We start from the raw sequence: 21,641 nt of genomic DNA on the forward strand, positions 1-21,641 counted from the left end.
GAATCAAATTAACAGCAGGAAGATTAACAGGAGAAAATCAAATTTAATAGCATGCAAAGAATCCACACAGACATGGAAATTCCCAGACACAATGAGGTATATATGTCATTCTGAAGTAAGGAGAAGGAGGTAGAGGTCTGAGATTTCAAAAGTAGGGAATGTAGTTCCCAGGAAGATGAAAAAAGAGTGAATGTTTGGTAAACAAATGTTTCCTGGGCCACTCAGAAACAATGGGACATAGAGGCTTTGATCAAATAGGCCTTGCTAGGTTCCTCCCTGTCCACCATATCTAGTTCATAGTATAATGTAGTTATCTACACTGATAGCTCTCTTCCTGGAGCAGTCGTCTATCTAAATGCTTTTTAGGCAGTTGTGGGGGAGGTAAAGAGTTTTTCCTGAATCTGCAGAGTTTTGTTTTTTAACTCAAAATAATCTTCACACCCAAATGGCCCATCTTGGGGCATCCAGCCCTTGGCCCCATTCCACCTTGCTCACCATTGGCCAGGAATTGCCCCCGCATGACCTTGACTTGAAAGCTGAGGTGGACTCTGATGAGATCACAGCAGGAGGCCTTGAACTAACACAGTCCTCACCAGCTGGACAGCAAGTCCTTACCTGAAGGGACACCTGAGTGGTACTTCAGCCCACAGATTTGCCTGCCTCTCCCTTACTCTGATCTGTGTCGGCCCATCACCGCTTGACAGTACATTATCTTGTACAAGAATCCACAAAACAACGAGTATGGTATTAAGAAACATTTTGCTTATGGCCAGAAGGTGTGCACAGACTGCCTGCAATCAGGAGGGGCAGGTCCTCATGGAAGGAGAAGTGTCCAGTGCATAGTGCTGCTTGAGAAGCGCTGGTTTGGGGTGAGGGGAACCGTGGGGAAGGAGGGGGATGGCTGGGCTCCAGCGTACACCAGAAGGAGAGGCCAGCATTGGAGGACATAGGTGGTGTTAGCCATTTTGTTTGGCCTTGGCTGGGCTGGGGGCCAAGTTGGTTCCTTAATCCTCTGATTCTAGCTAATCTAAGCAAGCATTGACTCTACTTTTCCGGAAATCTTGGGGACTGTCTCAGCTCATACCCGAGAAGTGGAATGAGAGCTGGCCACTTCCACCCACACCCCAAGAAACCACCCCACCCCTCCCAAATACTAACCTGACTTCTGGGCCTGCCTGAAAATACCTCTTGTTTTCCCTAGGCCCTTTTCTTATGGGTGTGGCACATATTTTGGGTGTTAACATACCACGAAAGTGGAATCCCTTGTGATAGTAAAGTGGAGAAAGGTTTCTCTTGGCTGTTAGAAGTTGGAGCCCTTTTCCTTCACCCAAAGCTTATCGTAATGCCCAGCATTAGGATGGATGGGGCTTTGCCACAGTGAATCCCAAGGTCACTGGCTGGGTTTGTTTGCAATCAGACGAGAATTTGAATCCCAGCTCCACCCCTGCCGGCTCTGTGACCTTGGGCAAGTGACTCTCTCTAAGCCTCAGTTTGCTCCTCTCTAAAGCATGACTCACAATGTCAACCTTAATAGGACTGCTTTAGACTGAAATGAGGTAAGGTGTGCGGGCACTTAACTCAGTACACAGCATGCAGTTAAAACTTAATATTGGTTTTCACCCCTTTGTCTATTATAACTCATGTTAGTTTCTGGAGCTTTTAATATAAGCACACCATTAAAAGCAAGTTTTACATTTTCGTATCAACGTTGATGCTTACACATCTGATAATTTAAGGTTTCTTCAATGCTTATCTTGCAGTTATCTTAAAAATCTCAGTAGACAAATACAAATGCCTCTGTATGTTCCTTGTCTGAACATAAACTAAGAACCAAGGGCCACAAAGATACTCAATGATGCCACAGTTCAAACTGGTCAGTATGAAGAATGCGCTGATTGGAAGCCAAGATTTTTACATTGTTCTGTCCATATCTGTAAGGACTTGGCTTATCTGTTTTTCTAGGCCAGAGTTCTGTTGATCTGGCTTTCTTGTAATTGAAGTCTTCCAAACCGAGAGGAGTCCTAGAGGCTCATGCAGATGGATGAACAAGAGGGAAAATATCCAACAAATCCAGCTTCTTAGGAGCATCCTTTGCTTAGAGAAGAATGTTGCAAAACTTACAAAAGTCAGCCTGCAGGAACCTTTGTAGATTATGAGACCTGTCCAGCCCAGCTCCGCCTGACAGAGAGCCTTGGAAAAGAAAGAAAAAGAAGAAAAGAAAATCACACTTTAAAAAAATTCTCAGTGCACTGTCTAGAAGAGATTCAAGAGAAGAACAGTGCGTGACATTAGCTGGAACACACTGACAGAGGTACTTGTTTTGCAATTTCTTAAGTATCTCTTCTCTGCCGACTTCAAAACAGTGAAAGAAATTTGGAAAAGAAGCCCGCTATCTTGATGGAAGCTGTTTTGACATAAGTGAAACCAGCCTTGGCGTGAGGTGAGGGCAGGCTCTGGCCAAGCCAATGGAACAGACCCTGGAAGGATTGAGGCGAGCTGGGGAAATTGTTTCAAGATGGAGCTGGAGCCACTTGAAAGGGGAGGGAACTGAGGGTCCAGACATTTCATCAGTGTTTGAATGAGTGTGTGAGTAGCTTCATGTGCGTTCTCAGATGCAGAGACCCCTTCTTTTAGCATCACCTCTGGGGAAGGGGAAGAAGGTGGCTGCCTTTTGAATGGTGCACTGTGAGAGTTTGAGGATGACTGGCTGTTGTGAACTCTCAGGTTTGGTTGGTTTTAGGGAAGAGGGAAAGAAAGGGAGAATGTGTGTTACTAATTCTCATTGCTTCCAGTGGCTTTGACCGTGGAGGAACTTGGAAGTGGTGGCAAGGGCAATGTGGAACTGAGTCCCTGCGTCATCTTTGACACATTTCTCAGGGCCTCGTGGCCCTGAAGCTAGAAAACAAAGTGAACATAATCTCTAGGACATGGTGTGGCTTCAGTAATCCTTGAGCATTGATCATAGCCTCTTTCAAGGCAAGGCCAAGGGCAGCATCACGTGGAGGGAAGCATAGGAATTGCCATAGGAAATGCACCTAGCAAGGCTGGGAAGTTAGACGTCAGGCAAGACTCAAGACAGGCAGAGGGCTTCCCTGCATCTTGTGTGTCTGAGACCTGGCCCATCTTCAGCTCTCAGGGGCACATCCTAGCAAAGACCTCTGTGATGCAAAGTGTCTTTTTCTGGCCAGGGAGCAAGGGATAGGGGAGCTATAGAAGGTTCATTAGCACCAATCCAGGCAAAGGAAGTACAGAAAAGACTCTGGGTCTTATAATAATGTGGTGCTGGTAATCTGGCCTGGACAAAAATAACATGGAGAAAATTAAAAATGAAATGCTGTTGATGTGAGTGTGTAGTAACATGAATATATTAACATATGATACATATTATATACTAGCACATTAGCATGGTATTTGGAACTTTTGCCTAGTTACTGTTAATGAGGACAGATTTCCTTTTTCCTTTTTTTTTTTTAAGATTTGTGTATTATTTTAGAGCGGCAGGGGAGGGGTGGAGGGAGAGAGCGGGCGAGAATCTCAAGCAGACACCCCACCGAGCAGAGCCTGAAGTGAGGCTCGGTCCCCCACTGCTGAGATGGTGACCTGAGCCGAAATCAAGTGTTGGATGCTCAACCGCCTGAGCCCCCAGGCGCCCTGGAAAGATTTCCTTTTGAAGCAGAGTTGGTTTATGATAACAGTGGAACAGTGGGGAAAATCTAGGAGACCCAGTGGGAAGGAGTGCGTGCTCTACTTATGTGCAGACACATGAGAACTTTTAAAGGTGGGAGAGGCTACCAGGGGTTTCCATAGGCTAAACGGGAAGGAGCGCTGGGTATGATGGAAGGTATATGAGACGGGATAGGTGAGGTGCTAGCAGGTCTGTGAGGGCTGTCTCCTCAGGATGATCGGGTATAATCTGCAGAAAAGGGAGAGAGATCATCAAAAGGGCATGTCTGCATGAATCAAGATTTTGTAAGGGGTGAACGGCAGAGAGAATGCAGAAGGAGGTAGAGACTGGTGACTAAGAACCTAGTAAAAAGGAATTGTTTTTAAAATGTAAGACGCAAAAGACCACATATTATATGATTCCATTTATATGAAATGGCCAGAAGAGGCAGTCCTATAGAAACGGAGAGTGGTGCCTGGGATGGGGAATGGGCATTAATGGTAACGGGCACGGGGGATCTTGATGGGTTTATGAGAATGTTCTAAAGCTGATCTATGGTGATGGTGGCACAGCTCGGTAAATTGCCTAAAAATACTGAATTTGAACTGGATGAACTCTATATTGTGCAAAGAGGGCCTCAGTAAAGTAATTTTTTTAAAAAGGATTTTTTTTAAAAAAGAAGTTCTCATTGACCTGTCCTTTTTATGTTGGTGCTTATGAAGTGACAGCCACCATGCTAGGGGGGTACAAATATGAAGATCTTCACAAACAGAGGGCATAAGTGAGCAATTTTCAAAGAAGGCAAATGACTAATAAGAATTTTGACCTCACTAGTCATCACTGATTTGCAAATTATCACATGAGGTAGGTTTTGACAGGCTGGCAAAGATTTAAAAATGACAGTATTCAGGAACGAACAGTTCTCTAAGACACTACTGCTAGGATGCTAAATTGTAACCCCCTTTTAAGAGGAAAGATTAGAATTATATAGGAAACCCTTGAATATGCTCTTGACCAGCAAGAACCTTGGACCCAGAAAATCTACCTGAAGGAATTTATCTTCTGGGGTCTTAAAATACTGTTAATAGTCTTACATCTCCCAGATTTCTGTCTCCAGAGTAGTCCTCTGCTCCAAAATCCAGATTTAGACATCTAGCTGCCCACGCAATCATCTCAAGCTCAGCATGTCCAGAACTTAACTCCAGAATGGATCTATGCATTCAGAATAGGTCGGAGAGAATGGATCTATGCATTCGGAATAGGTCGGAGAGCCCCAGGCCCGAAAGGCTGCTCAGCTCAGGTGATGGCAGCCCCACCCTTCCAGTTGCTAAAGCCAAACACTTAGACACCGTGCAGGACCTCTGGATTCCTCTCACCCTGTATCAGATCCAAAGGCACAGGCTATTGACTCTGCCTTCAAAATCGATCATGATTCTGCCCATCTCTTACCACCCCCACGGCTACTCTAGCATTGAGCTTATCTCTTGCTGGAATTTCTGAAGATGATCTTCCATCTGGTCTCCCTCCTTCTACCCTTGCCTCCACCACAGTCTATTCTCAACACAGAAACAAAGAGGATCATTTTAAAACGTAGTACCTATCACATTACTCCCCTGCTCAAAACTAAGCAGCTCCCCCATTTCACACACAAGTCTTTACAGCAGCTTAGACAGCCTTCCCTAAACCAGTCCCTGTTACTCTCCTTCTCGCTCGCCCCTTGTCTCAAACACACCTATTCCTCAAACGCGCCAGGCAAGCTTCCAACTTACCACTATTGCGCTGGCTCTTCCTCTGTCTGGAACGCTCTTCTCCCAGGCAGTGGCACGGCCAACTCTTTCGTCTTCCTCAAGTCGTTGTTCAGTGTGTTCTTCCCAGTGGGGCCACCTCAGGAGCAGCATTTAAAATTTCAACCTGGCTCTTCCAACTCCTGGCGTGCTTGATCCTCTGCACCCTGGTCAGTGTTTTCTGTTTGCCAGAACCCGTCTCGACTTCTCACCTACGCTACCGTTGGATGCTTTAACAGGTCTACTGTTCATTGCCTACCTCCCCCTGCTAGATAGTAAGCTCCACAAGGACGGGCATTGTTTTGTTCACCGCTGTACCCCCAAATGCCTCACAGTGCTTGGCATATGAGAGGTACTCAACAACTGTTTGTTGAATGAATGAATGAATGAATGAATGAATGAATTTGTAATGAGCAAGTAGTGATTTTATAAACAAAAACAACAGCTTTATGGCATAGAAGAAAAAAGTGAGGAGTTCCCATGTACATTTTCTGAGCTCATCACTCCGCTCATGAGGTGAGACTGACTCACTCATGCACGGCAAAGTCTGACTTTCCCAGCATTCCTTCTGCCCCCCAGGGAAAATGTGACCATCATCAGGTGACTTAGCCAAGCTACGTGGCTGGAGTTCTGATTTGATTCCGTATAGGCTGCAAGTTGATCTCATAGAGTTATAAGAAACCCTGATTCATTCACAGTAATTTAATAAAGAAATGCAATCAATTGCAAAGAGAAGCCTGGGAGTTCTCTTTTAAGGGCCAGTACAGTATCTCTGTAGTATGTTTTCTTAGGTCCGTTCTCATCACTGATCAGGCATTTTCTACTTAATTTAGCTTCTGAGTTTCTGTTTTCAACAAGGTAGGTGGTGGCTTTTATTGGTTTGTGCAGAAGTAAGATGCATGAAAACCTTTGAGGAAAACTGAAACTTCTGTGACCCTGTTGCTACACATTAGAAAGGTCCACAGCTCTGCTCCCTTGCTGTTAAGCTGTCCTGGGGTTGAAAATGTGTGGTGCATCCTAGCATAGAAGCTGTTTAAATCATGCTTGTTAGCTTGAGATGGGAATTTTTAAGATAAATATGAAAATCAATGATACCTTATTGCTTGGAAATCAAAACAGCTTTTTCCATTAATCATAGGATTTAGCTGCTTTGTATCCAATGTTTTTCTACAGTGTCTCTGCCACCCCCATCCCTTTATATCCAGAAGCTCTTAGCAGGAAACAGAAAGAGAACCAGCTCTGCTTCCGCACAGAAATGGATTTTACAGCCACTGGTTGCAGGAAATGGAATTCAAGTAGGGAAAGGGCAGAAGGGAGTATACTTAACCCTGCTGAACACAAATGTGGCTTCTGCCTTTGAGATGCTGTGCCGAATTTAATCCGTGTCTGTAGAAGCAAAGGGTAGAGCACCCACCTTCTTTCTCACTCCTCTTACTATAATTTCACCTCTGTCTGATAGGCCTTAAAGAAAGATTCAGTATTGGTTTGTGTAAGATGCATAGCTATTTGTATTTCTTAGCCACTGGTGTCAAGGAAAAATATATCATCAAGCTCCTTCTATAAGTTCGAAGTTGGGGAGCAGGATCAATTATAAACTGAGTTACTCTGTACATTATCCTGCTATACGCCAAGAACTATGATTTTACTCTACCAGTAAGCTAACCAAGCTGGCCTGCCACAGTTTCATGAATGCGGGCGGAAAGCATGAGATTCTTGGATCAAAGATGAAAGACGGTTTATTATTCATAGAAATAGCAGTAGCCAGTGTATCAGCATCTTTGCCCCAATTCCCTTCAGGGCAACGTGGATCTCTGTCCTGGTGTAGAGATGGGGATGATTTAAATTTTACTGCTAAGCTATGTGGTGGTGGCAAGTTTTGGTAGCTGATAATTTGGGTTGGGTTTGAACGGCTAATATTGTATCATAGTTCAGAAAAAAATTCTTGAATAAATATTTATCCCATTCTTGACTGTCAACTTGTGTTTCCCAATCCAAGTTGTATGATAAAAAAATAATTAAATACAGATTTTATAACAAGAGAACAGATTCCTGTATTCATATTCTCTGTTCTCGACTCCAGATGAGGGAGAGGAACGCGTTGCTGACCTGCAGCTGTTTATGCTGGATGAGGAGGTGAGAATCAGCAAACCTGGGCTGCGTCCGTCACCTCCCTCATGCAGCAGCTGGAATACGCTGTTCTATTCGCTTATACTCTAAGCTTAGACTCTGGTCTATTTTCAGCGCCTTATTCGTGCCTGAGCCCCGTCTCCCTCCATCTAATCAGGGCTGATTAGACAGTTAGAAATGGCTATATGAGCACACAGGGATAGCAGTCACTCTTCTCAGCACAATATACAGCCCAAAAATTCTGCCTGCAGAGTCCCCGAAAGAAAGTTTGGCTCATTCCAGGGAGGGTTGTGGAATCGGGGAGAAGTAAGCCTAAAATTCCAAGTAGCTGGGAGGCAGCACCTGAGAGAGCCTGCCCTTGGGGAATCTGGCTCCCCAGGAAATGTTTGTCGTCTTCCCACCCCCTCTTACGGAGCTGTCCGAACTTGCCTCCCTCCGTTTCCCAGCCAAGACTTCACTGGGAAATTAATCTGTATATATTTAACACTTCCTCTCAACCCGCTCCTCCTCTGGGAACCTGCAGATTTACAACCTCAGACAGCCCTCTGGGTTAATTAGGCTTAGCAGGTTTTCAAAGGACTGCAAACATCTTCTTAACCTCCCCTTGCTTCTTAGGCGAGAGGCAGTCATGGGCAAGAACAGTTGATCTCCATTCATCCTGTGTGTTAGAGTGGCTGTTAGCAGTCCCATTCTGTAAAACTCATACCTGGTCATAGGAACTCATCTAGAAACATCTTGCAGTGTTTGTTCTCCTATTGTCTATACTGGGGACCAGATTTACTCAGATGAAGTAAGAATGTCTGCTTTGCAGAAAAGTCTGAGTTCTAGAATTCTTTTATGTTGTCTGCGTTATACAGTGTTTTCATGGCATTGTGGTACAGGCCAATGCCCAAGGGTGGCGATCCAAGTTACTCTGAATTACACATACACCGATGGTTCTGCCTGGTAACACCCCTCTGTGTGTGTTCACGCTATGTACCAGGCATCGGTAATTGATGGCCAAATGCCCAAGATGGTTTTCAAAGGCACCTGGAGATTGCTTCTTCTGAGATAATTGGCAAAACAGTCTAGAATATCAAAACTGCACAGCTGCCTCAAGCCTTCTTTTGATAGAATTGGGGCATGGGGGGCGCCTGGGTGGCACAGCGGTTAAGCGTCTGCCTTCGGCTCAGGGCGTGATCCCGGCGTTATGGGATCGAGCCCCACATCAGGCTCCTCTGCTATGAGCCTGCTTCTTCCTCTCCCACTCCCCCTGCTTGTGTTCCCTCTCTCACTGGCTGTCTCTATCTCTGTCAAATAAATAAATAAAATCTTTAGAAAAAAAAAAAAAAAGAATTGGGGCATGGGCAAATAATGTGTGTCATTGGCCTTCCTACACCCATATGTCTTTGCCGCTTTCTTATCTCCTGCCTGCCTGTCCTTGTTCTTTAAACTCCAGGCAGCTTTATTCCTCCAGCTTTTCCTAGCACCCAGCCTTACCTGCTGACCCTTCCTAGGCCTCCCACTCCTGGAGAGCTCAGACTCCAGAATTATGATAGAAGATCAAGAAACAGAGGAGGTGCTCAAAACTTTTGGAGGGGGGTGTTAAAGCACATTTTGAGGGAAAAGGAAGGTGGGAAGGGATTTAGTAACAAAAGATGCTTCCAAAGACCAAGTGAAGTGAGGAACCTCAACACATTTCAGAGGGAGGGTTCTGGGCTAGAACTTGGAACTCCATTTCTGGATATGCTTATCTTTCATCATTTATCTTAAGACCATCCTGGGAGGGTCAAAATCAAATAAATTTTAACTGAATTAAATTAATAACTTTACACGCCAGAGGTCAGTTTCAAATTTTGGAAAGAAACCAAAAAATAATTATGTAGTAGAGAAGCTCCCAAAAGGTTAAGTTTACCTGTTGTTGTTGAAGAGACCTATTTTTCTGGACCAGGATTGTATTCCATTTCTTCTTTCTCAAAGACTGATTTGGAAGTTTAAAGATTCTAATGGTGAGTAAGAATTCTTTTGAATAGGAACAGAGACTTGAAAGTATGAATTAGCTAGGAAAGTGCTGGAAAAGTTGGGTAAGTCATTTTGGTACGAATGGATAGGGAAAGTGGAGGCATTACATATAAGGTGATGAGAAGAACTACAAGGAAACTACCCCCTGCCTCAAAGTCTTCTCACCAAGTTGCTGTGGTAGCCATAGTTCATTCATTACACTTTGTCTTCGGGACGACCTTCGAAGGTTCCGTGTCCGGAAGGAATAAAATAACCTGTCACACAGTTCCCTGAAGGTGTCAGAGCCTTATTTATTGCTAGGAAGTCAGGAGATAAACTCCTCTTGCTTTGCAATTTTGTTGAGCGTGGACCCTGCAGAAAGAATAAAATAATCTCAGTCACAAGGCTCTGGGAGCTTCCATGAGAGTAGAAATATCCCATATCCTATACTGTGGGTCAACGGGCCTCCCTTTTCAGCACTGAAAAGAAGGCCTCAGCACAGAACCCATCAAATTGTTCAGAGTTTTAATGCAAAAGCCAGAATCCCCAAAGCAGTTCTAAAGGAATTGCCTCTCCAGGTGGGATCTTTTTAGATTGATGGTAAATGTCCAGAAGACCTAGGACAACTTGGGCATAAAGGAATGTTTCTGTTTTTCCAGGGTTCAGTTTTGTCCTTGGCACTGGGGTTGGGACCTTCAGGATGGCCTGCTCCTTTAATCCCTAGAAGTCTTCCCAAGAAACTAGCATTCACAGTTATTAAAATGTAAAAGCACCTTGGAGATGACCCATTTTCACACCCTCATGTTACAGAGGAGGACACTACTGTGATTGAAACCTCACACAGTGCACGTGGGGTTTGGGAAGCAGGAGTGCCTGGGTCGACCACTTGGTGGTTATGTGAACCGGGGCACATCACTAATATTTCTGAGCTTCAATTTCTTCTTCTGTAAAGAGTATCTTAAGGAGCACCTATCAAAGAAGCAACTCAAAACTTGGCAAAAATTATTATATTCGCTATTGTTTTTTAAGTGAGACAGAATTCCATTCACATAAAATTCACTGTTTTAAGGTGTACAATTCAGTGAGTATATTCACTATGCTGTGCGACCATCATCACTATCTAATTTCAGAACATTTCCATGACCCCTAAAAAACCATGTACCTGTAGTCCCAATTCTCCCTTCCCCCCCAACTCCTGGTAACCACTGATTCACTTCCCGTCTCAGTGGATTTGCCAATTCTGGACATGTCCTATAGATGGAATGACATATGGCCTTCTGTGGTCTGGCATCTCTCACCTAGCATCATGTTTTCAAGCTTCACTTAAGTGATAGAGTATACTTCATTCTTTTTATTGCTAAGTAATACTCCATTATAGAAATATACTACATTTTGTCTATCTGTTCATAGGTTGATGGAAATTTGGTAAAATCACCATAGTTTTACATGGTTAGGCCAAAGCCAGAATGAGACCTTGGGCGTCTGACTCTCTCCCTGGTCCTGTTTTTACTACTCTATACTGTTTTTTCATAACATCTGGCATATGTCTTACATTAAGAGTAGCAATTTGCTCAAAGAAACCCTTACAACCTGGCTAATAACGACTCTTAAGATTTTATACCTTTACAGAAATTTTTCCAGGGTGGAAAAAAAAAATACACAACTCAAGAAAATGAAACCTAAACATTGTAGAAAAATTGTGCTGAGAACCAAGTTTAATTTTCATTTACTAGACTCTGGGGGACTGTTCTTTACCTGTTCATCTCACTGTATTACATAGAACAACCCGAGGTCTGTGTGGTACCTTTTATCTACCTGGCTTTTATGTGTAAGTTCATTATCATGGTTTATAGCCCAGGAACAAAGAAAGTTTTTATTGACTTTGGTGGTTGTTCGAGGACCCGTCTCTCTTGTTCACTCTACTCCATGGTAAAAATTCAGAATTATTCTCTTCTTCAGTGGGACTGGCACTGTCATTGCATTAACCTGACCATTAGGTATGGGTGATACATGCCTTTGGCCCAGAATTTGGTACATTCCAAACACAGCTGGTCACCTCTCCTTATAACCTGGCCCCTTCCTGCAAACTGACTGCACCAGCTCTCGGGTCTGAGCTTCAGGCCTGGAGGGAGAGCAGCTAGCTTGGTATACTTGAAAAAGTTCTCTGCTTTTCACTTATTGAGGACGTAGGCAACAAAACCTCCTCTCTGGGGGCACATGAAGGCCGGAAGCAGGTCCAACTCCTTTAGGATTTGGTTGTTGACATTCCTTGCTTCTGACCGGGTGATGTGTAGAATGTGGCAACATTCCATGGTGGAGGCATTTCCCTGGGTTCATCTGGGGTTTGTGCTTCCTTATCTTGGGTGGCATGAGTGGAGGGCCTAGCCCAGCCTGGTTTCCTGACTTTGAGCAAGTGGGTTTTTGTGGTTTTTTTTGTGTGTTTTTTTTTTTTTTGGGGGGGGGGGTTGCTAAAGCTTTAATGGCCCTGAACACCACTAATTACTTATCTCGTTTGTTGTTCTATTTATGGTTATTCCTTCAATCTGGACCAGCTATTGTGTGTCAGGCTTCACAGGCATCATCTCATTTATATTATTTCCTACTCCTGAGTGTTTGGCACTCCCCAGATACATGAAACACAACCGAGCCTGGCTTGTCTTCTTTGAGCTAAGCACCCCTCTTCCCTCTCAGACTTTCCTGGTTGACACAGTTTCCAACAGCCTGCTTTGTCCCAGTCACCCTATGTCTGCATGTTTTTCATTATGCTGGGGTTCCTCTTAATGCGATACACAGACTGCAAATGACACTCCTTGTGCGCCAGGAACAACCCAAACTAGGACCATTATCAGGAAGTTGCATCTTGATACCAGCCAACATCCCTCCACCCTCTCTTCTTTTGTCGCTTAAATGCTGTGAGGCAGAGGTCCTTGTTGTTGTGCAGTTGATATTTTGATCCTAAGAGCAGAGCTTTACATTTCTCTTAATCTATTTCAGATATTCTTTACCCTGGGGACTTGCAGAGTAATTATGGCAAAACTATATGAACAGAGAAGTGCCTGGCTGGCTCAGTCCATGGAGCATGCAACTCTTGATATAGGGGTCATGAGTTCAAGCCCCACATTGGGCATAGTTCACTTAAAAATTTTTTTTCTTAATTTTTTAAACTATGCGAATGGGAGGCTAGCATAATTCAGATGCAAGAAATCAGTGAGGAAATGGAGAATTATTGTTTTTTTAATCATATGTTAGGATTGGCTCTGTGAATAGAGAAATCCATTTCTAACTACCTACCCTAGGGCATTTTCATGAGTAATTTCTAGTTCATGGGGGTTTTGGTTTGTTTGGGGTTATTTTTAGCATCGACAATTACGTAGATTACAAGAATGGAGTACTGAGCCTCTTTAGGAAGCTTAGTACCTCAGCTGCTTGGGGTGGGGGTCCCGTGTGCGCTGCTGAACGTGTCAGCCCGACGCGCTGGTCACGAAGGCTGTTCGAGGGTTTTAACCGGCACCCGTGTTCGTTGCAGTTACCTGGCTGAGCAGTGCTGGAATGGCGGCTTTATCTACCTGATCATGCTGCGTCGCTTCAAGCACAAAGTGCATTCTCCGTACAACGGCAACGGTAGCAGCAGCTCCGAACCAGGAGAGACGCCTACCTTGGAGCTGGGTGACCAGACTGTGAAGAAGGGGAAGCGCGCAAGAAAGTTTGGGGTCATTTCCAGGCCTTCTACCCAGAAGGCCACTGAAGAAACCAAGAGCAGTCCTGGCTGTGAGTTGGACAATGACCCCATCTCTGAGCTGGACAATGGCCCAGACCCTGAACTTGGAAATGGTCATGCTTTTGAGCTAGAAAATGGCCCAGAGTCTCTCAAGGAGCTGGCTGGATCCCATCTAGACAGTTCAGAAGCAGACAGAGGGACAGAGCATAGCATTCCAAAGACAGATGCTTCTCTACCCACAAGCAATGACAAACGCCGCTTCTCAAAATCTGGGAAGACAGACTTCCAATCGAGTGACTGCCTGGCGCGGGTAAGCTTTGGTGTGATTATAGAACCTGAATTTTAAAAGAAGTACTGTTGGCGTTGCTTTTAAGGCTTAGAAAATATATCTAAGATGGCCTTGTATTTAGAAGCCAACACATTTATTGTGATAAATGGTCAGAGGACATAACAATAACCAAAAAAAAAAAAATCCAAGTCATTTTATCCTACTTAAATAAAGAACTAGTTGAGTGATCCTAAGTGGAAAATTCAAGCCTTCTGTGAATAATTTGAGTCATATGAGACCCAGATAAAGTACTTGAACTGCATCATTATTTACCACTACCATCCCCAGTGGAATTGCCACAGCAGGGCCAAGAATTCCTGGTGGCAGCTGATAGCAGCAACATTCAAGGCTCAGTATTACACAGGAAGGATGTTCACCATGCAGAGAAGCATCTGCTTTTCTTTTTAACACTTCAAAACCAGTGACATTTTTATGGGTTCATGTTATTAAATTGCTGAATTCCAGGGAAGTTTGGAAATTTCACAGAAATCTCTGATACTATGGTATCCAGCTGTGATGGTCAGGGTCGCTCTTCCCTAAAGGCAAAGCACATGTGGTTACTCTGAATGGTAATGGGTACACTTCTAGCCTCAAATTGTCTCCTTCATTATAACCAACGTTCTCTCTCGAAGTGATATTTCTTTAGGGTGAGCACGTTCCTTCCAAGAATCCTCTTGGCAGATACTCTTGTGGGTTCCTGATGAAGCAGTATCTTACTACTTGGCTTCTGACTGGTTCCCTCTCTGAGTCCCTCCAGGAGACACCCTTTCGGGATGAAAGAGAAAGTTGGAAAGATAGAAAATGGTCACAGAAGAAGTATCAAGTTCAGTTTTGCATGCTGCTGAACTGGTACCCTGGCAGGGAATAGAATTTCTGGTAAGGCCATTTCACCTATTGCTCGGCTTCCTAGCTAATCTGGATAATGGGAGGAGAGGAATTAAAATAACCCCTCTCTCAGGGACCATGTTCCTTCATCTGAGGATCTCAGTGATCTTCATAAAGCCTTACCCAGAGGAGGCATGATTTGTAAATGGAATGTGTAAATGAAGGAGAAGAAAAAAATAATGGCTCTATCAATGATTTTCTACAAACTTTATGGTTCCCCTCAAAAAAGAATTAAGGACAATAAAAAGATTATAATGTGTTTCTTATTGGTAAATACTCTATTTGGATATGACTTTTTCTCCTAGTGATTAAATTATGACTATGCAGAAAGCCTAGAATGAGTAAGTTAGGGAGTGTTGGTTCTCTTAATCATTTTGAAGGTTTAAGTTACCAAAAGAGACTGAATCTCATATCAGTCCAAAGAACGGGCTTTCATTTGGCCTAGGACACGATGGACATAATTTGGAAATGACTTTAAAAGAAAAAAAAAGTGTTTAAGAGGCTACTGTTCTCTGCTCATCTTAATTAAAGGCAATAACGTAAAATTCAATTTCTGGATTAGACTATCTGAAGACTACACATATCAGAGTTTCTTTGCTTGGTTTTTGCACTCAAGGTCAAATGTCCAAGAAGATATAAATGAAACGGTGATTTAAAAAAAAAAAAAAAAACGAAAAAACCTAGATCTTTTGCCTTTGGGACTTTTTTTTTTTTTTTTAAGCCACGTGCCTATAGAAAAGAGAGACCTGCCATCTGGAATTTGCGTTCTTCACAACTGTCCATAAACTATAGACTGAGTATTGACCCTGGGTTATACTTTCCATCTTAGAAAGTCAGCATAGGCCACATACCCTCTCAGGCATGAATATATTTTAACACCCTTTTCAACCCCAGAAACATCGTCATTTGATGCATTTACCCAGGATTGATAGAGTTGGCAAGAAGTAGGTCTTCAGAGCTTCCTCCACATCCAGATGGCACCCAGATTGGAACCAGTAGACCATTACAGAAAGTCCTGTAGGTTCTTGGGCTGAGCAGATTTTTATTTTTACTCCGGGATGAGCCCAAGGTCATGCTAAAATGGAATTTCCAGAAAAACAAAGATTAGGTATTTACCTCTTAAGCCCTTGGGGCAAAAAATTCCATTCCATTTGAATAATGGGAGATTAAACATGTCAGCATTGTTCCGTTTCTGCTTTATTAATGATTTAATATATCTACAAAGACTTAATAAATTACAGAAAAGGCTTATAATCATTCAGACCATTTTTATTTGTTGGATGCTTCTTTTTCATAGACTGTTATTTGTTACATGAAAATAAATCTTCAGTCTTTGTTTTTATATCCTCTTTCCCTTTAACAGAATTATAGGAAACATATTTCCTCTAATAAATATCTTCTTTTTAAAAAACCGTATGTTTCTATAACACATAATAATACATATGCAACCAGATTAATCTTTTAAACTACAAACGTTGGGCCCATTGTCTAGAACATAATCTCCTAGGACCTAGATAAGCAATTTTAGAACTGAGGTCAGAGATCCTTACTCCCTGTCTGGTGAAGACCATTATTCATGCAAGGGGAGAGTTCTTACAAACTTAGTAAACAAGTTCTTGTTTACTACAATAGATGTGTGTTTTTGTGATACATCATGGTAAAAAAATAAATACAACTTAGTCACATAACAGTGAAAAAAAGAATCCTACCATTTGGCAGCCAGGCAAATTTATTCAGAGCTGGCGTGTGTGTCTATGGGTCCGTTTGTGGTCTCACCCTGACACTTGTAATTCACCCTGTACAGTATCAGACGTCTTCCCGAGGCCCTCAGCAGAGACCTCCGGAAGGCTGCCCCAGGTCCGAATCTGCAGGAAAAGGAAACTCAGAGTCACACCCAGGACATCTCCTGGGTCGTCCCGGATGTTTGCATCCAGCAGAAACAGCATGAGGACGGTCCTATTCTAGTAAGCCCCCCATGGTCACTAGTGAACTTGTCCTTCTTTGTGGTAATGTCTCTCCTCAGTCTGTGTCTGCTGCTTCACCTCTCTCCTGAGTCCCCCACCCTGAGCTCTCTACCACCTGTCTGCAGTATGTCTCCATCTTGGGTATTTCACGTCATGCCTGAAGCTCGATGCCTGACTTTCCTGCACCACCAAACCGGCTCCAATGCTCCAGGTCCCACCACCCATAAAGTTGCCCAAGCCAGAAACCTGAGATTCAACTAGCAGCCACTTACCTGGTTTGTCTAGAACTTTCCCTGGTTTTGTGCTGACAATCCCACATCCTGGGAAATGCCTTCATCCCAGCAAATTGGGGTAGTTGGCATCCTGGAGTCAATTGAAATGCTGCCCTCTTCCTTCCACCCTGTCCAGTTGATCCCGTCAACCCCGGCTCCCTTCAGGGTCTCCCTGCACACCCACTCCTCTCTCCCACTCCCGCGGCTTCCTGTCGGGCCGAGCTCCTTTCATTTCCCACGTGGGTGGTCATAATATTCTGCTACCCACCTCACTGTCCACTGTCATCCCATCATCTGTCCCCACAGCAACCAGAGAGACCTTTCGAAAGAGAGCGCATCAAGCGTACGTGTGCGTGCTCACACACACTGCAGCGTAAGCCCTGTGGGAGGGTGCACTTTACCTTCAGGGGCATACCCGAACTTCTTCGCTGGGTGAAGCACCGGAGGCCTTTCACTGTCTGATCCGTACTTACATTTCTGCCTTCGTCTCTCACTGCTTTCTCCCTTCCCCGTTTGGGCTGAATTAGCCACAGTTTTTTCCAAAAGACTATGCTCACGATCTCTTCTGAGCCTCTGCAGATGCTACTCTTGCTATATCCTGTTTCTCCTCCCCTCCCCCATGTAGCTTAGCTTCTTCCATCTCTCGGGGAAGAAACACCATGACACACTCCTCTGGGAGGCTTCCGCGGCCCTTCTGCCACCTGTCCCATCTTAGGCATCTCCTCTTCCGGCTCCTACAGTGCCCCCTTCTCATCTTTGTCAATGCGTGAATCTCACATACTCCAGTGACCATGTGGCTTGTCGTGTCCCCAGTAGACTTGAAGGGCAAGGACCTTGTTTGTCCTTGTGTCCTGGCTCGCTGCCTTGCACCTGTTTATTAATGAGAGCACCCAACAGCTCCAGGCCTGAGAGATGGGACACCGGGTTCTAGCCCTACTAGTCCGTCCCCCACTCTGTGGCCGTCAGGCTGCCAGGTTCTTCCTCTGAGCTTCCATCTCCTCACCTATCAACTGAACATTTTGGTCTGATGACTCAGGAACCTCAACTCTGACATGGATCACGTATCTTTTCATTTCTTACTGATCATTCTAAATAAGAAGGGATAGGCAAACAGTCTCAGAATCTAAGTTTGCAGCTAAAGCCAGACCATTTACTGCAGTAAAATTCTAGTTGGATGATGTTTCTTCTCACATTTGGAGAAAAGATGCTATTGTGAAATATTATTTTTGGCTCCAGCAGAAGATGAGGTCATTTAAATGCCGCCGAGACAGCTCCCTTTAATGTACTGCCTCTGGTTTGTGAATAAATCTTCTCCGTGAAGAGATGCATGTGTGAGCATCACACAGTAATTGGCGTTTTATAAGAAAGGGTAGCACTGCGACAGCATTAATACAAAAGTCCATAGCATCCAGTTTTGCGTGGTTTGGCTTTTTCTCAACAGGCTGACAGAGTCTCATTGCCCTTTAAGCCAATGTAAAAGGAAGCAAAGGCTTGAGCCATCTGTCTAGACAGGATCTGTTTCAGAACTCAATCGTCCCTACAACTGGATTGGGTGTTCACACGCTCAACATTGGCAAACATGCAGGTTTCCCATCTGGGCGAGCCTCTTAATGTCACTCTCAATAACTTCTGAAAAACCATAAGATTAGTGTATAAACATCCTATATTTGTTAATTCTGTGGCATTTATGCAATATTGTTATGTGCTTGGCACTGTTCTAGTTGCTGGAGAACCCACTGATAAATGGGAGACAAGGTTCCTGTCCGGTGGTACGTACCACGAATAAGGGGCCACAAGCAATAAACAGGCAAATAAGCGAATCTGAATGTTAGCTGGTGACAACAGGTGCTATAAATGAAATAAAGCAGTTAAGTGAGAGATGTCTGGGCAGTGACCTGGGGGGGAGTTAGCTGAAACTGGGATCAGTGAAGACCTCATTAAAGAGGCAGTGTTGGTGCTACAGCCTGAGTGTCAGGAAAGGGCAGACCTGCAAACTCTGGGGGCGGAATATTTCCAGGGAGGAGCCAGCACACGCAGCAGTCCTAGGCAGGAGTGAGGGAGTGTTCCAGGGGCAGAGAGACCGAAGCACAGTGAGTGATGGGGAGAGCACGGGGAGGTGATTTGGGAGCGTGGGTGGGACTAGATGCACAGGTTTGTGTGTGCCATCTCAAAGATTCGGACCTCAGTCGGAGTCTAGTAGGGGGCTACTGGAAGGTTTATGCTGAGTGCATCATGTTTTTTAGAAGTTCACCTTAGAGGGGCATCTGTGTGACTTGGTTGGTTAAGTGGCAAACTCCTGATTTCGGCTCAGGTCATGATCTCAGAGTCCTGAGATCAAGCCCCACGTCAGGCTCCACGCTCAGCAGGGAGTCTGCTTGAGGATTCTCTCTCTCTCTCTCCCTCTCTGCCCCCGATTACATTTTCTCTCTCCCTCTAAAACAAATAAATCTTAAAAAAAAAAAAAAAGTTCACCTTAGAAGTGTAATGGAGAATAGGAGATTGAGAGGGCAAAAAATAAAAAGGGAGACCAGGTTGGAAGCTATTGTGATACCCCAAGCTAGCGATGCTTGTGGTCTTGACAGCAGTGGCGCAGGCAAGAGCAGAAGTAGATGGATGTGAGTGCTTTGCAAGTAAGACCTACAGATCTTGCTTATGGTTTGGGTATAGGAAATAGAAGGAGGAATCAAAGATAACTTGTGACCTTTTAGGTTGCATATCCTCTTTAGCTTGAGTAGATGATGGTGCTCTTCCCATGGAGGAGGGAAAACCAGGAATGAGAGGGAGGCAGAGTCCTGTTTTGACCATACTGAAGTGTGTATTAGATACCCAAGTGGAAGTGTAAGGAGGCAGTTGGAAATATACTTTAATATCATTATGTTTAAGTTGGCCTGTTGATTTTCTGCCAGTGCGAGCTTTAGCCTCATAAACTTCAGACGCTGATTTTATTTGTAACTGAACCCTGCTTTTAGCTGTGGGCAGCTAGGTTTAATACTGACAGTTGGACAATTGAGACTGATAACATCTGCCTCTTTCTTCCTGTTTGTGCCTTCCTTTGTGTGCCTCTGAACTCCTCATCAGATGATCAAGAGATTCCAGAGCAGGGAAACTTGCATGGGCTCCTTTGAACTCCCCCCTTATAGTTCCTACTTTCAATTATGGAGGAAAAAATTCATGTTATTGGATAAAAGTGGAAAAGAAGATCTGCTTCTCGACTAGTAGAGGTGGGGGCTGTATTACAGATTGGTCATCCCTGCCCTCTGAAGCCATTTTGTTTAGATGTGTTTTATTTTGCATTTAACTATTTGTGTGTGTGTGTTGGGCAGGGGTATGAAGGGGGCATGTGAATGCTCTTAATGAAAATAGTCTTTAGCTCTTTTGTCAAGAGTATACATTAGGTCATTATTCTTTCTCCGTGATCATCGTTTTGCATGTTTCTTGCCACAAATTCTATTTCTAAAAGCATTTAAAAACGAGAAAGGACTGTATATCTAGTATTGTCATACCCTCTGTGAACTATACGTAACGTGTTCTGTTTAACAAAAAGATGGTAGGATGGGGAAAATGATGGTGCAGCTAGTAATGGAATGGAAAGGTTTTTACTAATTTGGGCAAAAGCCAAATGGATTTTCTTATTTCTGGACTCTAATAATCTTCCCTGTTGCTTCAGGGAAGGTAGTTCACAGCTTTTCTGTACCGGGAGAGGGAGGAGGAGCCGTGTCCCATATCTTTAAGACCCTAGTTGCCATGGCTATCTTCCATAGAAAAAACAAGTCAAGCTACCATTGTGCTCTAGTTTCTCAGCTGCTTTGTTAGGCCCAGGGAGGCAGCCATATGGTAGGCCCATAGGAGCAAGCCAGGACAACAGCTAATCAGCACATTCCTGAATTTGTTCCCTTTGAGGCCATCCACTAGGCCATACGGCCTCATGTACTAGAAGCATTGAAAGTTGCCATCTTGTCAGTAGCACTGACTCTCAAGGATGGCTTTTTGGAAAGAGAGGAGCTGTGAGAGACTTTGGAGGCCAGGAGGTTATTTCTGAATGGAGAAGAGAAAAAGGTGTTCCAGAGGTCAGAGGCAACAGACCAAAAACCATGGAGTCCAAAGTGAAATGATTGGATGATATAGGGATTGTTGACAAGTTCATGAACTACTGTGGTAAGCCAGTGACTTCTGAAGTTACATTTGGCCAGACAGGCATCGTTTGTCTGTGGTCAGCTGATGAAGGAGACCGTTGGCACCACTGCATGTTGCCAGAGCAATGGAGCCCCGCTGAGCAGTGCTGTACTAGAAAAAGTATAGGATCCAACAGGTCTCTGTCTGTTAATAATTTCCCCAGACATTCCTATTGCTGCACATCAGTGACTGTTTAACATCTGGTTTTATTACTATTGCATAAAGTTTCATTTTAGTTTCTGACGGTGTGTATTTCAGATTTTCTGAATACTTAACATTCTTTCTCTTTTGCAAGCAGCTTAAATGGGAAGGTTGCCTATTTCTAGGAGGAGGATGACTTTGTCCATATTGGACCTTACTGGTTCCATTGGACCTTCCTGATGGATGAGGAAAGGACATGGTTTTGTTTTATATGTTGAGGAATGCATTGTGACCCATACCCATAGACCTAGAGATAAAAAGAACTTGCAGGAGTGAGCCTAACGTAAGACCCCCCAAGGAAATCACCTTGGAAGGTTTTGCTTTCATTTCTCTGAACAACCAAGTATCTGAAGGAACTCAAACATTTTGCATCAGGCATATGTTTGCAGCCTCAGAGTAAAATAGGGAGTCAAGTGGAGAATTAACCAAAGCAGAAGAGCTACCCATGGTCCAGAGGACTTGGAGACTTGATTAGTGTTTTTTTTTTATAAGGATTGAAGCATGTTTTAATGTATTTAAAGAGTGTACAGACCAATGTCTATAGA

At 43.9% G+C, this 21,641-nt stretch overlaps 1 protein-coding gene across 8 annotated transcripts in view; it reads left to right on the plus strand.

The window, feature by feature from the left end:
• PDZD2 (PDZ domain containing 2) overlaps positions 1 to 21,641 on the plus strand; it is a 379,909-nt gene that overhangs the window by 277,416 nt on the left and 80,852 nt on the right. For 7 of the 8 annotated variants that reach the window (XM_057312176.1, XM_057312177.1, XM_057312178.1 and 4 more), the window contains one exon: positions 13,082 to 13,583. In XM_057312176.1, the coding sequence (XP_057168159.1) occupies positions 13,082 to 13,583 (502 nt within the window). Of the gene's footprint in view, positions 1 to 7,528; positions 7,582 to 13,081; positions 13,584 to 21,641 lie in introns of all 8 variants that reach the window. The other variant, XM_044387007.3, reaches the window with a different exon arrangement.

Source organism: Ursus arctos, unplaced genomic scaffold, assembly GCF_023065955.2.
Source record: "Ursus arctos isolate Adak ecotype North America unplaced genomic scaffold, UrsArc2.0 scaffold_15, whole genome shotgun sequence".
Lineage (NCBI taxonomy): Eukaryota > Metazoa > Chordata > Mammalia > Carnivora > Ursidae > Ursus > Ursus arctos.